The sequence below is a fragment of the Cebus imitator genome, unplaced genomic scaffold, assembly GCF_001604975.1.
Source record: "Cebus imitator isolate Cc_AM_T3 unplaced genomic scaffold, Cebus_imitator-1.0 Scaffold464, whole genome shotgun sequence".
NCBI classification, from domain to species: Eukaryota; Metazoa; Chordata; class Mammalia; order Primates; family Cebidae; genus Cebus; species Cebus imitator.
This window is the reverse complement of record NW_016107779.1, coordinates 1,501,763-1,517,773: the sequence shown is the minus strand read 5'-3', so window position 1 is coordinate 1,517,773 and position 16,011 is coordinate 1,501,763. Positions and strand designations below refer to the sequence as shown.

At 37.6% G+C, this 16,011-nt stretch overlaps 1 protein-coding gene across 1 annotated transcript in view; it reads left to right on the top strand.

Moving 5' to 3' along the window:
• Positions 1-5,032, top strand: part of LOC108291761 (coiled-coil domain-containing protein 144A-like) — a 43,550-nt gene extending 38,518 nt beyond the window's left edge. Inside the window, 1 exon segment of the mRNA XM_037732684.1 lies at positions 4,893-5,032. Coding sequence (XP_037588612.1) covers positions 4,893-5,032 — 140 coding nt within the window.
• Positions 5,033-16,011: the final 10,979 nt, after the last annotated feature.

The window sequence follows — 16,011 nt, the reverse complement described above, 5'->3', positions numbered from 1 at the left end:
CCATGGTGGTTTGCTGCCTCCATCCCACCCATCACCTAATTAGGTATTTCTCCTAATGTTATCCCTCCTCAATCTCCCCACCCACCTGTATACCTCCCCGAGTCCCCCGTTCCACAACGGGCCCTGATGTGTGATCTTCACCTCCCTGTGTCCATGTGTTCTCACTGTTCAACTCCCACTTATGAGTGGACATTCAGTGTTTGGTTTTCTGTTCTTATGTCAGTTTGCTGAAAATGATGGTTTCGAGATTCATCTATGTCCCTGCAAATGACATGAACTCATCCTGTCTTTATGGCTGCATAGTATTCCATGGTGTATATGTGCCACCTTTTCTTTATCCAGTCTATCATTGAGGGGCATTTGGGTTGGTTCCAAGTCTTTGCTATTGTAAACAGTGCCACAATGAACACACATGTGCATGTGTCTTTATAATAGAACGATTTATAATCCTTTGTGTATATATCCATAAATAGGATTGCTGGGTCAAATGGAATTTCTATTTCTAGATCTTGAGGAATCGCCACACTGTCTTCCACAATGGTTGAACTAATTTACAGTCCGACCAGCAGTGTAAAAGTGTTCCTATTTCTCCACATCCTCTCCAGCATCTGTGTCCAGATTTTTTAATGATAGCCATTCTAACTGGCATGAGATGGTATCTCAATGTGGTTTTGATTTTCATTTATCTAAAGACCAGTGATGATGAGCATTTTTTCATGTGTTTTTTGGCCACATAAATGTCTTCTTTTGAAAAGTGTCTGTTCGTATCTTTTGCCCACTTTTTGATGGGTTGGTATTTTTTGTTGTATATCTGTTTTAGTTCTTTGTAGATTCTGGCTATTAACCCTTTGTCAGATGGGTAGCTTGCTGAAATTTTTTCCCATTTTGTTGATTGCTGGTTCACTCTAATGATTGTTTCTTTTGCTGTGCAGAAGCTCTTAAGTTTAATTAGATCTCATTTGTCAGTTTTGGCTTTTGTTGCCATTGCTTTTCTTGTTTTAGTCGTGAAGTCCTTGCTTATGCCTATGTCCTGAATGATATTGCCTAGGTTTTCTTCTAGGGTCTTTATAGTGTTAGTTCTTATGTTTAACTCTTTAATCCATCTGGAGTTAATTTTTGTATAAGGTGTAGGGAAGGGGTCCAGTTTCAGCCTTTCTGCACATGGCTAGCCAGTTTTCCCAACACCACTTATTAAATAGGGAATCCTTTCCCCATTGCTTTTGTCCGGTTTGTCAAAGATCAGATGGTTGTAGCTGTATGGCATGACTTCCGAGGCCACTGTTCTGACCCATTGGTCTATATCTTTGTTTTGGTACCAGTACCATGCTGTTGGTTTCTGTAGCCTTGTAGTATAGTTTGAAGTCAGGTAGCGTGATGCCTCCAGCTTTGTTGTTTTTGCTTAGGATTGTCTTGGCTATGCAGGCTCTTTTCTGGTTCCATATGAAGTTTAAGGTGGTTTTTTCCAGTTCTGTGAAGAAGGTCATTGGTAGCTTGTTGGGGATAGTGTTGAATCTGTAAATTATTTTTGGTCAGTATGGCCATTTTCATGATATTGATTCTTCCTAACCATGAGCATGGAATGTTTTTCCATCTGTTTATGTCCTCTCTCATTTCCTTGAGCAGTGGTTTGTAGTTCTCCTTGAAGAGATCCTTCACGTCCTTTGTCATTTGTATTCCTAGGTATTTTATTCTCGTAGCAATTGTGAATGGGAGTTTGCTTGTGATTTGGCTCTCTGTTTGTCTGTTATTGGTGTATAGAAATGCTTGTCATTTTTGCACATTGATTTTTTTTATCTGGAGACTTTACTGAAGTTGCTTATCATCTTAAGGAGATTTTGGGCTGAGACAGTGGGGTCTTCTAAATATACAATCATGTCGTCTGCAAATAGAGATAATTTGACTTCCACTTTTACTAATTGAATACCCTTCATTTCTTTTTCTCGCCTGAATGCTCTGGCTAGAACTTCCGATACTATGTTGAATAGAAATGGTGAGAGAGGGTACCCTTGTGTAGTGCCAGTTTTCAAAGGGAATGCTTCCAGTTTTTGCCCATTTAGTATAATATTGATTATGGGTTTGTCATAAATAGCTTTTATTATTTTGAGATACGTTCCATCAATACCTAGTTTATTAAGAGTTTTTAGCGTAAAGAGCTGTTGAATTTTATCAAAGGCCTTGTCTGCGTCTATTGAGATAATCATGTGTTTTTTGTATTTGGTTCTGTTTATATGATTCGTTACATTTATAGATTTGTATATATTGAACCAGCCTTGCATCTCCAGGATGAAGCCTAGTTGATCATGACGGATAAGCTTTTTGATGTACTGTTGCATTCAGTTTGCCAGTATTTTATTGAAGATCTTTGCATCGATGTTCATCATGGATATTGGCCTGAAATTTTCTTTTTTAGTTGTGTCTCTGCCAGGTTTTGGTATGATGATGTTGGTCTCATAAAATGAGTTAGGGAGGATTCCCTCTTTTTGTATTGTTTGGAATAGTTTCAACAGGAATGGTACCAGCTCCTCTTTGTATGTGTGGTAGAATTTGGCTGTGAACCCATCTAGACCTGGGCTTTTTTGATTGGTAGGCTATTAATTGCTGCCTCAGCATCAGACCTTGTTATTGGTCTATTCAGGGATTCAACTTCTTCCTGGTTTAGTCTTGGGAGGGTGTAAGTGTCTAGAAAGTTATCGAAATCTTCTGGATTTACTGGTTATGTGCATAGAGGTGTTTGTAGTAATCTCTGATGGTAGTTTGTATTTCTGTGGAATCAATGGTGATATCCCCTTTATCATTTTTAATTGCATCTGTTTGATTCTCCTCTCTTCTTTTTTTATTAGTTTGAATGGCAGTCTATCTATATTGTTGATCTTTTCAAAAAAACCAGCTGCTGGATTTCCTGATTTTTTGAAGGGCTTTTTTGTGTCGCTATCTCCTTCTGTTCTTCTCTTAGTTATTTCTTGTCTTCTGCTAGCTTTTGAGTTTGATCTTGCTCCTCTAGCTCTTTGACTTTTGACAATAGGGTGTAGATTTTAGATATTTTCCCACTTCTCTTTTGTTGTGTATCTCACAGATGCATTCATTCATGACATGAAGTAAACGGTTGAAGTGTACAGTGATGTTCCACGCTCCCCGTCTAACGCAGCTTGCTCAAATTTACAGGCAGACTGACGTTTTCTTTCACATGTACTCCAAGTAAAGCTGGTTAGTGAGGACGGTGAGCAGCAGCTGAAGCTTTTGCAGCCTTACTACTTTTATCAGCGGCCGGGATTTTATAAATGATGAAGCCCATCAGCCCCCTTCCTACCCAAATCTCCTGGTAAACTTGGGTATAGTGGGCTTCATGGGGAGCCACATATTTTTAATAATTCTTTGAAGCATCTTGGAACAGGACAGACGGCTCAGGGAGCACCACAAACCCACAGGCAACTCAGAAAGGCATTTATTTATTTATTTATTTATTTAGTAGATGGAGTTTTGCTCTTGTTGCCAGGCTGGAGTGCAATCTTGGCTCTCCGCAACCTCTGCCTCCGGGGTTCAAGCGATTCTCCTGCCTCAGCCTCCCAAGTAGCTGGGATGATAGGAATGCACCAGCACCCTGGCTAATTTTGTATGTTTAGTAGAGATGGTGTTTCTCTATGTTGGTCAGGCTGGTCTCGAGCTCCTGACCTTAGGGGATCCGCCGGCCTCGGCCTCCCAAAGTGCTGGGATTACAGGCATGAACCACCGTGCCCAGCCGATGGTAGTGATTTTTAAGGCCCAAACACTCCAGTCTCATCTAGTAACCTCAGGCAGTTATAGTTTGTAAGCAGTCGCTTGAGAGGTTAACACTTTAAATCCCCAGTCATTTACAGTGTCATTGGTTTCCTTCTGCTGTCAGGAAAAGTTCCAAATTCCTTGTCATGGAATATAAACACCCATGTTCATTTGGTTCTTGTCAAGTTCCTCAGGCATATCTCTCACCACTTACTGTGTTCTGCCCTTTGTTCTAGCATCCAGTGAAACTGGACTGTACAGAAGTCCACAGTGCTCTTCCTTCACCTCCAGCTCTTTGCGCTTGCTTCTTGGCTGTGCCAATCTGTTTTTCGTGTCTTCAGGCATCCACTAACCATGCCTCCACCAAAAGCCTACAATACCGAGACAAAACTGGGATAGGTGTCCCTCCTTTGTTCTAACAGTGCCCTGTTTTATACGTGTCAGGGTGTCTATGACTTGGCATGGAAACTGCCTATTTGTCTACTTTTTCAGGGTATAGCACACGATTGCTGAGGGGTGGACTGTATATCTTGATCTTGTAACTCCAGGGCTTGTCGTAGTCTAGTACCTTAGCACATGGTTGTTGAATAAATGAGTGAAGAATGAGAAAACCAGAAGCTGTGATACTCAACCGCAATGATCATTAATTCAGTGTGCAACTATCGGCAAATTATTATCTAATAATAACTTAGCATTGTAGTCGTATGTCTTTTTTATTCTTGTTAACACTGAAAAAGTTCTCAACTCTTTTTTACTGACTTAACACTTGGTTACCTATGAAATATATAGAATGTAATTCTTTGGCCACGAATGTTGGCTCACGCCTGTAGTCACAGCACTTTGGGAGGCTGAGGCGTGCAGATCACTAGTGCCCAGAAGTTTGAGAGCAACCTGGGCAACATGACACAACCCTGAGCCTACATAAAATACAAAAACTTGCAAGGTGCAGTGGCTCATGCCTGTAGTTCCAAGTACTTTGGGTTGAGGTGGGAAAATTGCTTAAGCCTGGGAGGAAGAGACTGCAGTGACCTGTGATCACACCAGGGCACGCCAGCACAGGTGAAAGAGCAAGACCCTGTCTTGAAATAAATAATAATAATAATAACAATAATATAATTCTTGCTTTTTCTTTTCAGCTGCTACTGAAAGTCAACCTGGATCCCATATAGCTTCTCCTCTAGGATTTGCACACAGGGCAAATGTGAATGTAGACCCAGTTTCAGAAGCAGCAAGAGAATATGCCCAGGTTTTGTACAGAAAATACAAGATCTGGTGAGTGCCCAGAAGATAGCACGCACTTAATTAAAAAAAAAATACAAGATCTGAAAGATAAGGCACTTTTATTTCTGGGCTGTTCAGATGATATTTTGTTTCCCGTCAAATATATGATATGAACATTTTTATTAAAGGTTAATATTTCATATTATGCATGTCTGATGGGGTCTCACTCTTGCCCAGGCGGGAGTGCAGTGGCACGATCTTGGCTCACTGCAGTCTCCACCTCCTGGGTTCAAGCACTTCCCCTGCCTCAGCCTCCCAAGTAGCTGGGACTACAGGTGCGCACCACCATGCCCAGCCAATTTTTTGCATTTTAGTAGAGATGGGGTTTCACCATGTTGGCCAGGATGGTCTCTATCTCCTGACCTGGTGATCTGCCCGCCTCTGCCTCCCAAAGTGCTGGGATTATAGGCGTGAGCCACTGCACCCAGCCAGGCATACTTTCTTATTGAAATAGTGTGTGACAACTTCACAAGGGCAACCAGAACTCTGAGGTATTCAATCTATACACCTCAGGTGTCTACAATGAAGTAAATGTGAAAGCTGAGACAGAAAGACAGAAACTCACACTGCTCAATGACCAATTTTTGGAAGTTGAGTCTGAAAAAATGTGCACCCACTCAAGATAATTTTTCTGTTAGCGCCTTTAGCTGTAATTGTGGCAATACTTTTTTGAGCTGATAACACAATGGGGAAACATGAATCACAGGCACTGGATTTCAGTGGTACAGTAATAGCCATCTGCAAGGTCATTTAAGAAGACTGGTGATCACATTGCCACATTTTCCTGTGTGGTGTCATCAGAGTTCTTAACTCCTGACATCATGTGCTTTCACAGCAAGATGTTTCTAGTACTTAGAAATGGACCTTGCACTTCATACTTCATAAGAGCTTGAGACATTCCCACTCAGAGATATCACCAAATGACAAACATCTCTCTATGCCTGCTATATTCTTCCCCCAGCAAGGAGGATTCATTCTAGGTGAAGTGCTGTCCTTGGCTACTAAGGAAGTGTTCTGGGGATGCCATGATTCTCTCAGCCTCCCTGGGCATATGGCTTTCAAAGTAGGACACTGCCAGGCATTCATTTTACTGCCACCTTTAGAGAAACTCATCAAAGAAACACCCTGACCCTCTTCGCCTCTGAGACGTTGGTGTGAAAAGAGAGGTTCAAGATTATACACAAGATACAGCCAAACAGTTTTAAATTTTCCAAAAGTTTTATTTATATATACAGTTTTTCTTCCTGAAAATTTCAGGCAATTTTGATCAATATTCAGTTGGCATGCTAAAACTAGCATTTCTACGTGAACATGACTTGTGTGTGTGCACATGCATGTGTTAGTAAGCATTCCCTATGTTAACTAATTTTATTGCTGAAGGCTAAATCTAAAATGTTTAAGTAAAATTAAAAGAAAAAACTCCTCACTGATGAAAAAGGAAGGATTGTTAAATCTCACACTCTCCAACTATTACGATCATTGTTGATTTCTTATTTGAATGCAAAATTCAACTAAGAATAAATTAGCAGTAGAAATTATTCCTAAATACCAAAAAAAAAAAAATTGTGAATAATTGACTCAATTGTGTTTCCAAAGAAAGGAGGGGAATTTGTTTAATTAGCAGAGATTCTCATCCCTTATTGTTGATTGGCCAGTGTCACACAACACATATGGTGGTGAATAATTACACAGTTAAAATAAGCATGCAGATTTTTAAATTAAATGTAACGAGAATCAAAGGCAAAGCCCTTAAAAGCATGGCCCAGTTCTAAAGTTCTTTAATACTATGCTATACCACATCCAACAACAGTTAAGGGCTCACTCTATGTCAGGTACTACATTAAGTCTTAGCAGACTTCACAAGAGCCCTGTATGATAATTTGCTTCAGTTTTGTGAGTTTGGCTGCATTTACTAGTCTTGAATTTTCTAGGGTATACTAAGCTCATCATATTAGTCCAGGGGCCCATGGATATATTTAGACTTCATGGTAGAAGTAAGAATAATGTCAACCACAGGAGACTGTGGTGTGGCATTGATTTTGAAATCATTTTTTCTTGATTTTTCTTCACCTTTTAATAGTTTTGTGAGTTTTTATTTTTTGAAATTTCTGTGGGTACATAGTAAGCACACAAATGTATATATTTATGGGATACAGGACGTGTTTTGATATAGTTATGCAATGTGAAATAAGCACATCATGAAGAACGGGGTCTCCGTCTTCTCTAGCATTTATCCTTTGAATTACAAACCAATTATATTTTTAAAGTTATTTAAACATATACAATTATTATTGACTGTCGTCACCTTATTGCACTATGAAATAGATCTTATGTGTTCTTTCTACTTTTTTGTATCCATTGACCATCCCTACCTCCCCTCAACCTCCTCTATCTTCCCAGCCTCTGATAACTATCCTTCCACTCTCTGTGTCCATGAGTTCAGTTGATTTGAGTTTTAGATCCCACAAATAAGTGAGAACACACGATGTTTGTCTTTCTATGCCTGGCTTATTTCACTTAACATTATGATCTCCACTTCCATCTGTGTTATTGCAAATGACTGGATCTCATTTTTTATGGCTGAATGATCCTTCATTGTTTATATGTATCACATTGTCTTTATCTGTTTGTCTGTTGAGGGACACTTAGATTGCTTCCAAATCCTAGCTATTGTAAACATTGCTGCAACAAACATAGGAGTGCAGATACCTCCTTGATATACTGATTTTATTTCTTCTAGGTATATACCGAGCAGTGGGACTGCTGGATTATGTGGTAGCTCAGTTTTTAGTTTTTTTGGGGAACTGCTCTCTGTAGTGGTTGCCCTAATTTACATTGCCACCAACAATGTATGACGGTTTCCTTTTCTCCACGTCCTTGCCAGCATTTGGTATTGCCTGTCTTATTAGATTTTTTTCTTAGAGTTGTTTGAGTTCCTTAAATATTCTGGTTATTAATTCCTTGTGAGAGGGGTAGTTTGCAAATATTTTCTCCCGTTCTGTGGGTTGTTTCTTTACTTTGTTGATTTTATACTTTGCTCTGCAGAAGATTTCTAACTTGATGTGATCTCGTTTGTTTACTTTGGTTGCCTGTGCCTGTGGGGATATTGCTCAAGGAATCTTTTCCCAGACCAAATGTTCTGGAGATTTTCTCCAATGCTTTCTTGTAGTGGTTTCATAGTTTGTGATATTAGGTTTAAGTCTTTAATTTATTTTCATTTGATTTTTGTGATGGTGATAGATAGGGGTCTGGTTTCATCCTTTTGTGTAAGGATATCTGGTTTTCTCAGCATCATTTATTTGAAAAGACCATCTTCTCCCCAGTGTATGTTCTTGGCACCTTTGTCAAAAATGAATTCACTGTAAGTGTATGAATATGTTTCTGGGCTCTTTATTCTGTTTTACTGGCCTGTGTGTCCGTTTTTATGCCAGTACCATGCTGTTTTGGTTATTCTAGCTGTGTAGTAGTATTTGAAGCGAGGTAATGTGATTCCTCCAGTTTTGCCCTTTTTGCTTAGCCTAGTTTTGGCTATTCTGAGTCTTTTATGGTTCATCATAAATTTTAGGATTATTTTTTCTATTTCTGTGAAGAATGTCATTAGTATTTTGAGATGGATTGCACTGAATAAGTAGAGTAGGTATTTTAACAATATGGATTCATCCAATCCATGAACATGGAATACTTTTCCATTCTTTGGTGTCCTCTTCAGTGTCTTTCATAATTGTTTTATAAAGTTTTCCTTATAGAGATCCTTCACTTCTTTTGGTTAAATTAATTTCCAGGTTAAATTAATTTACATACTTTCATATGTAGCTGTTGTAAATAGAGTTACTGTTTAAATTTCTTTTTCAGATTGCGCACTGACTTTTGGCATATACAAATGCTACTGATTTTTTTTTTTTTAAGTTGGGGTTTCACCATGATGGCCAGGCTGGTTTTGAACTCCTGACCTCAGGTGATGCACCCACCTCACCCTCCCAAAGTGCTAGGATTACAAACATGAGTCACCGTGCCCGGCTGCTACTGATTTTTGTATGCTGATTTTGTATTCTGTAACTTTACTGAATTTCTTTATCAGTTCTAACAGTTTTCTTGTGGGGACTTCAGGTTTTTGTAATGTAAGATTACATGATCAGCAAACAAGGATCATTTGACTTCTTTCTTTCCTATTTGGATGCTGCTTATTATTTTCTCTTGTCTAATTGCTTTAGCTGGGACTTCCAGTACCGTGTTGAACAACAGTGGTGACCGTGTACATCTTTGTTGTGTTCCAGATGTTAGAAGAAAGGCTTTTTCAGTTTTTCTCCATTCACTATGATACTATCTGTGGATCTGTCTTACATGGCTTTCATTATGCTGAGATATTGCTCTTTCTATATCAAGTTTTTTGAGGGTGTTTATTATGAAGGGATGTTGAATTTTACCAAATTCTTTTTCACCATCCATTGAAATGATCATTTGGTTTTTATTCTTCATTTTGTTGATATGATGTATCATGTTGATTGATTTGCATATGTTGAACCATCCTTGCATCTAAGGGATAAATCCCACTTGGCCATGATGGATGATCTTTTTGGTTTGCTAGTATTTGGTTGAGGATTTTTGTGTCAATATTCATCAGAGAAGTTGGCCTGTAGTTTTTCTATTTTTGATGTGTTTTTGTCTGGCTTTGGTATCAGGGTAGTACTGGCCTCCTAGAATGAGTTTGGAAGTATTCCTTCTTCCTCTGTTTTTTGAAATAGCATGAGCACGATTGGTGTTAGTTCTTTTTTTAATGTTTGGTTGAATTCAGCAGTGAATTTATCAGGTCCTGGGCTTTTCTTTACTGGAAGACTTTTTATTATGGCTTCAATCTTGTTACTTGTTATTGGTTTGTTCAGCTTTTGGATTTTGTCCTGATTCAATCATGTCACGTTGTATGTGCCCAGCAATTTGTCCATTTCTTCTAGATTTTCCAATTTATTGGCATGTAGTTTCTCGTAATAGCCACTAAGATCCTTTAAATTTCCACAGTATCAGTTATAGTGTCTCTTTTTCATTTCTATTTATTTGGATCTTCTCTTTTTCTTAGTCTGGCTAAAGGCTTGTCAATTTTGTTTAACTTTGCAGGAAAACAGCTTTTTGTTGCATTGATCTTTTGTATGTTATTTTTCAGTTCAATTTCACTTATTTCTGCTCTGATCTTTATTCTTTCTTCTACCATTTTGGTTTGGTTTGCTCTTGTGTTTCCAGTTCATAAAAAGGCATCATTAGATTATTTGTTTGAAGGTTTTGTCCTTTTCTGATGTAGGTACTTACACCTGTAAACTTCCCTCTTAGTGTGCTTTTGCTGTATCCCATAGGTTTTGGTATGTTGTGTTTCTCATTATCATTGGTTTCAAGAATTTTTTAAATTTCCATCTTAATTGCTTCATTGACTCGCTGATCATTCAGGAGCATATTGTTTAATTTCCATGTATTTGTATCGTTTCCAAAATTCCTCCTGTTACTGATTTCTAGAGTTTTTCCATTGTGGTCAAGGAAAATACTTGATATTATTTTAGTTTTTGTATGTTTTAAGACTAGTTTGTGACCTAACATATGATCTATCCATGTGCTTAGGTAAAGCATGTGTATTCTGCAGCTCTTGGGTGAAATGTTCTGTAAATATCTATCAGACTCATTCGTTCTGTAGTGCAGTTTCAGTCTGTTGTTTCTGTGTCGATTTTCTGTCTGGAAGATCTGTCCAGCACTAAACATGGGGTGTTGAGGTCTCCAGCTGTTATTGTATTGGGGCCCATCTCTCTCTCTCGCTCTGATAATATTCCCTGTATATATGTGGGTGTTCCCATGTTGGGTGTGTATATATTTAAAATTGTTATGGCAATTGCCTTAACTGTGTCCTCATGCTTTCTGACTTTGTTGTTTCTATTTATATCTTATTGTACTGACTATGTCTTGAAAAGGCGTTGTGGTTATTATTTTTGATTGGTTCATTATTTAGTCTAGAATTCCATTTATGATAAGAGTAGTTTACACACCACAATTACAGTATTGCACTATTCTGAGTTTTTCCAGACATTTTGGAGCTCCATTATATGTTGTTGCTTTTCTCTTGGTGCTTTTAGAATCCTTTATCTTTGATCTTCAGGAGTTTGATTATTAAATGCCTTGAGAGACTCTTCTTTGAGTTAAATCTTCTTGGTGTTCTATAGCCTGCTCGTACTTGGATGTAATATCTTTCTCTAGGTTGGGGAAGCTCTCTGTTATTATCTCTGTGAATAAATGTTCTACCTCTATCTTGTTCTCTACCTTCTCTTTAAGCCCAATGAGTCCTAGATTTGTATCATTTGGGGCTATTTTAGAGATCCTGTAGGCATACTTTATTATTATTTTTTTTGTATCCTTTGACTGCATATTTTCAAATAGAGTGTCTTCATGTGCACTAATTCTTCTGCTTGATCCATTCTGCTATTAAAGGACCCTGATGCATTCCCCAGCATGCCAGTTGTATTTTTGAGCTCTGGAATTTATGCTTGATTTTTAAATATTATTTCGGTCTCTCTATTAAATTTATCTGATAGAATTCTGAATTCCTTCTCTGTGTTATCCTGAGTTTCTTTGAGTTTCCTCAACACAGCTATTTTGAATTCTGTGTCTGAAATGTCACGTATCTCTGTTTCTCCAGAATGAGTCTCTGGTGCCTTATTTAGTTCATTTGGTGAAGTCATGTTTTCCTGCATGGTCTTGTTACTTGTAGATGTTCATCTGTGTCTGCGTATTGAGTTCAGAATTTATTGTAATCTTCACTATGTGGGCTTATTTGTAGCCATCCTTCTTGGGAAGACTTTTTATATATTTGAAATGTCTTGGGTGTCACAATCTTTAGAAGGCATCCCAAGCCCAGTAATGTTGTGGGTTCATGTAGACTCATAGAGGTACCGCCTTGATCGTCTTGGAAAAGATCCAGAATAATTCTCTTGATTACCACGCAGAGACTCTTGTACTTTTCCCTTTTTTTTTTCCAAACATACAGAGTCATGGTCTCTGTTCTGAGCCACCCGAAGCCTGGGGTTAAAGTGACACAAGCACCCCTGTGGCCACGATCACTTTGACTGCATTGGGTCAGACCTGAAGCCAGCACAGTGCTGGGTCTTGCCCAAGGCCTGCCTTAACTACTCTTTGGCTACTGCATATGTTTGCTCCAGGCCCTGGGGCTTTGCAATAAGCAGGTGGCAAAGCTATCCAGGCCTGTATCCTTCCCTTCCAGGTAGCATGTTCTCCCAGACCCTGGGTAGGTGCAGAAGTACTGTCTGGGGGTCAGGGACTGGAGTCAAAACAGTTAGAGATCTACTTGCTATTCTGTTATACTGTGGCTGAGCTAGCCCACAAACCGCAAGTCACAGTCCTTCCTGCTCTTCCCTCCCTTTCCAAAGGCAGAGGAGCCTCATCTGTAGCCACCACCACCGCAACCACAAGGAATACTGCCAGACACTGATATTTCCTTAAGGTCCATGGTCTCTTACGTTAGCTTGTGGTGAATGCTGCCCGGTCTGGGATTCACGCTTCAGAGCAGTGGGCTCCCCTGGCCCAGGGCAGGTCCAGAAATGCCATCCAAGCATCAAGTCCTGAAGCACGCTTGGTGCTCCAACTTTTTGAGGCAGTTTTGGTACGTGGTTTTTGGTTCTTATAAAGATGGGTTTTTTCCTGCGTAGATAGTTGTTGGTGTCCTTGCTTAGGGGTTACCATCAGTGAAGGTTTCTCTTCTGCCATCTTTCTCCACTTCCTAATTGAGTATTCCTTTTAACGTACAGAATACTTTCAAATTCTCATAGGGATAAACCTATTAGTTTTCCCTTTAAACTTCTGCCTTTGGGGTCTTATTTAGGTTTCTCCTACCCATATCATATAAATATTTACAATATGTTTCTTATTCCATTTTTTGACTTATTTGTTTATAAAATAACGAAAGTAATAACCATAAAAATACTGAAGTGGCATATAAATTTCTGTACGAATATGTATTTTTAAAATTATACCAATGAAATGGGGCAATTCTGTGTTATATTATAACACACATCTTGGCCGTTAGACAGATGAAGCATCTTTTCATTTGTGAATACATGATTTGTACTTTTTCTTTTGTACAGTTCCTGTTTATATTCTTGCCATTTTCCCACTGTGTTTTACAAGTTGTTAGTAACTTGAATGAACTACATATATTCTAAATATTATTTTTGATACATACATTGCAAATACTTCCTTCCAGCCTGTCACTTGCCTTTTAACATTATTTATCAATACTTTGCTTAAAGGGGAGGTTTTACTTTTTAGGTAGCAAAATTAGTTGATTTTTAAACTTCAGGATATTTATATTTTATGTCAGAAGTAAAAGGCATTGCTTACTGCAAGGATATAAAGAATTACTTTCTTGTAGTAATGATTTTATTTTTATGTCCAAGTCTTTATGTTAGTTGAAGTTTATTACTGGTTTTCTCAAATTCCACATACCTAACTTTCTCAAAACAATTCCATTCTCTACTGATTTCAAATGCTCCAGTTGTCATCTTAGAAACTCTTATGTGTAAGTCACGTCTGACTGTCCCACTACTGCCATGAATGTGTTTTGTGTCAGCACAGTGCTCTAGGGTTTATCCTCTGATAACCGGTAGAAGCAAGCCTCCACTCCCTATCATTCTCTTTATTTTCTTTGGACAAAAAGCAGCTATTCTCACATGGGCTTATTTTTTATATAAACTTTGAAACGGTTTATCAAGTCACACACAAATTGCCATCTGATTAAAATTTCAGCCTTTTTAGATACAGACTTTGGGACAAAGATCATCTCTATCTTTTAAGTTTTCTAATTCAGGTTTTAGGTTTAGATTTAGACTGATGAAAGTTTCCTAGACTGCTTCAAGTGTATCTTACACATTTCTTACTTCATTTTTGTAAATTCAATAGCTATTTTTCCCATTGATTATCTAGTTTTCTTTTTTCTATTTGTTCATAGCATCTATCAAGGAAAGACATTAACTTTTTTCAGTAGTTACCTTGTATCCAGTCATGATCATGTTAGCCTCCCTATATGAGTTTTTAAATGTTTTCACTTTTTCTTTGCTCTTAAAATTTTAAGTCACATATGATTTCTTTTTTGAAGTCTGGTAGAACACAGGCATAAAATGAAATGAGCTTGGTATTCTTCTCTCGAATCTGTCTTAAATTTGATAAAAGTTTTCACAACATTTTTGAGTTAAATTTGGAGGTTGCCAAAACAAGCCTCATTATTTTCTTATATTTATAAGTCAAATTTACTCTTGGAAATCCTGTGATAGTATAGGCATAAAATACATGTGGGCAATTTTATTATTGCATATTTGGGGCCAGATAAAGCAAAGACAACATCAAGAATAGTAATTCGATGAAGCAAGACATGAATGTAAGTCATAGTTGCATAAAGAAAATACAATTATTCTGAACAATATTTTTAAATAATCAGCAGCCATGATCTTTAAATACTCACCTTAGAATATTGTTTAAAAATTCAAAAACTTTCAAGAGTTTACCGGAAATACAGAGTTCTCACACTATTTTGTTGTTAAAAGGGAATCTCTGTTATCTGAGCACAGAATAATTTTGGTATAATATAAAAGAAATTTCAAAATATAATTTCACTGTTTGTATATAATCCATATAACAACTTTTATTGCATTTATGAGCTTTTTACAAAGTGAATAAATTCATTAATATTCTTCTTTAACATATACAGACTTTAAAAATTAGTGGCAGTACATTTTTATATGTTTAGACATGTATAAGTTGATAAGTATATAAATGCATAATGAAATTAAAACCTTAATTTTGAGATATAATCATACCTGAATTTAAAGTATGTACATTACATGTACCTTTTTCATTAAATTACCATTTTTGTAAATTAACTACCCTTACCATTATCTTTGCCGGTATTCATATTAATCTTTTCTAATTACTATACCAACTGTAGTCTTTATATTTTTATTTATAATTGTTTATTTTTTAATGTGGGCCTCAGATTGACTTATACCAACTGTAGTCTTTTTATTAATTACTGGCTTTAATTAAAATTATAAACTGTTTTCTTCTGACACAGAGAAAACTAGAAAGAAGACAGGATCCAAAAACTGCCTAATTTTTTTTAAGTACACATTTTAGATTATCTTTATAAATGTTAAAGTAATAAAATAAATGCCTATATAAAATCCAGTACATTTGGACATTCTCTTGATCTGTAAATCATTTGATAATATATAAGGATAAGAGTAGATTGGATCATGTTTATGATTAAAGTTTAATATTTGTGGTGACTTTTATGTATGTTTTAAAATATGTTAACCCTTATTTGAATTTTTTTTCCTTTAAGAGGTGGAGCCTAGATCTTCTCTAGATTTAGGGGCACACTTCTAATGAATAGAAAAAAGTGGATGTGACAGTTTGTGACTTAGGAGATGAAGTAAAGAAAGGTACCACACTTTTTCCTTCCACCTTCCTGTGGAATCAGCTGCTCTAGGAAAAGCCAACTGCTATGTGGTGAGGACTTTGAAGCAGCTTTGCAGGGAGGTCCACATAGCAAGAAACTGAGAGGCTTTTAGCTAATGACCATGTGACTGGGTCATCTTCGAAGTGGACCCTTCAGCCCCCAACTGTCAGATGACTGCAGTCCCCTCTGGCTGACATCTTGACTGCAACCTAAATGGCTTTATGAAAAATCCAGAAATCATCAGCACCCCAGGCAAGTGCAAAACCGAGAACAGCCGCCTTGGAATGGGTAAGAAAAGCTGTTGACTTTCAGCCCTTTCTCCAAGTGGGCACTGTTTCGTGTAACCAGGAGAAAATGTTCAACTCTTGGCTTCTACCTTGGGAGTAAAAGAGAAGAAGGGAGCAGAAGTTCGACAGTCTGGCTTTTCAGGGTTCTATGTGAGTGCCTGATTTCTGTCTTGCATGACTTGGAGTGCT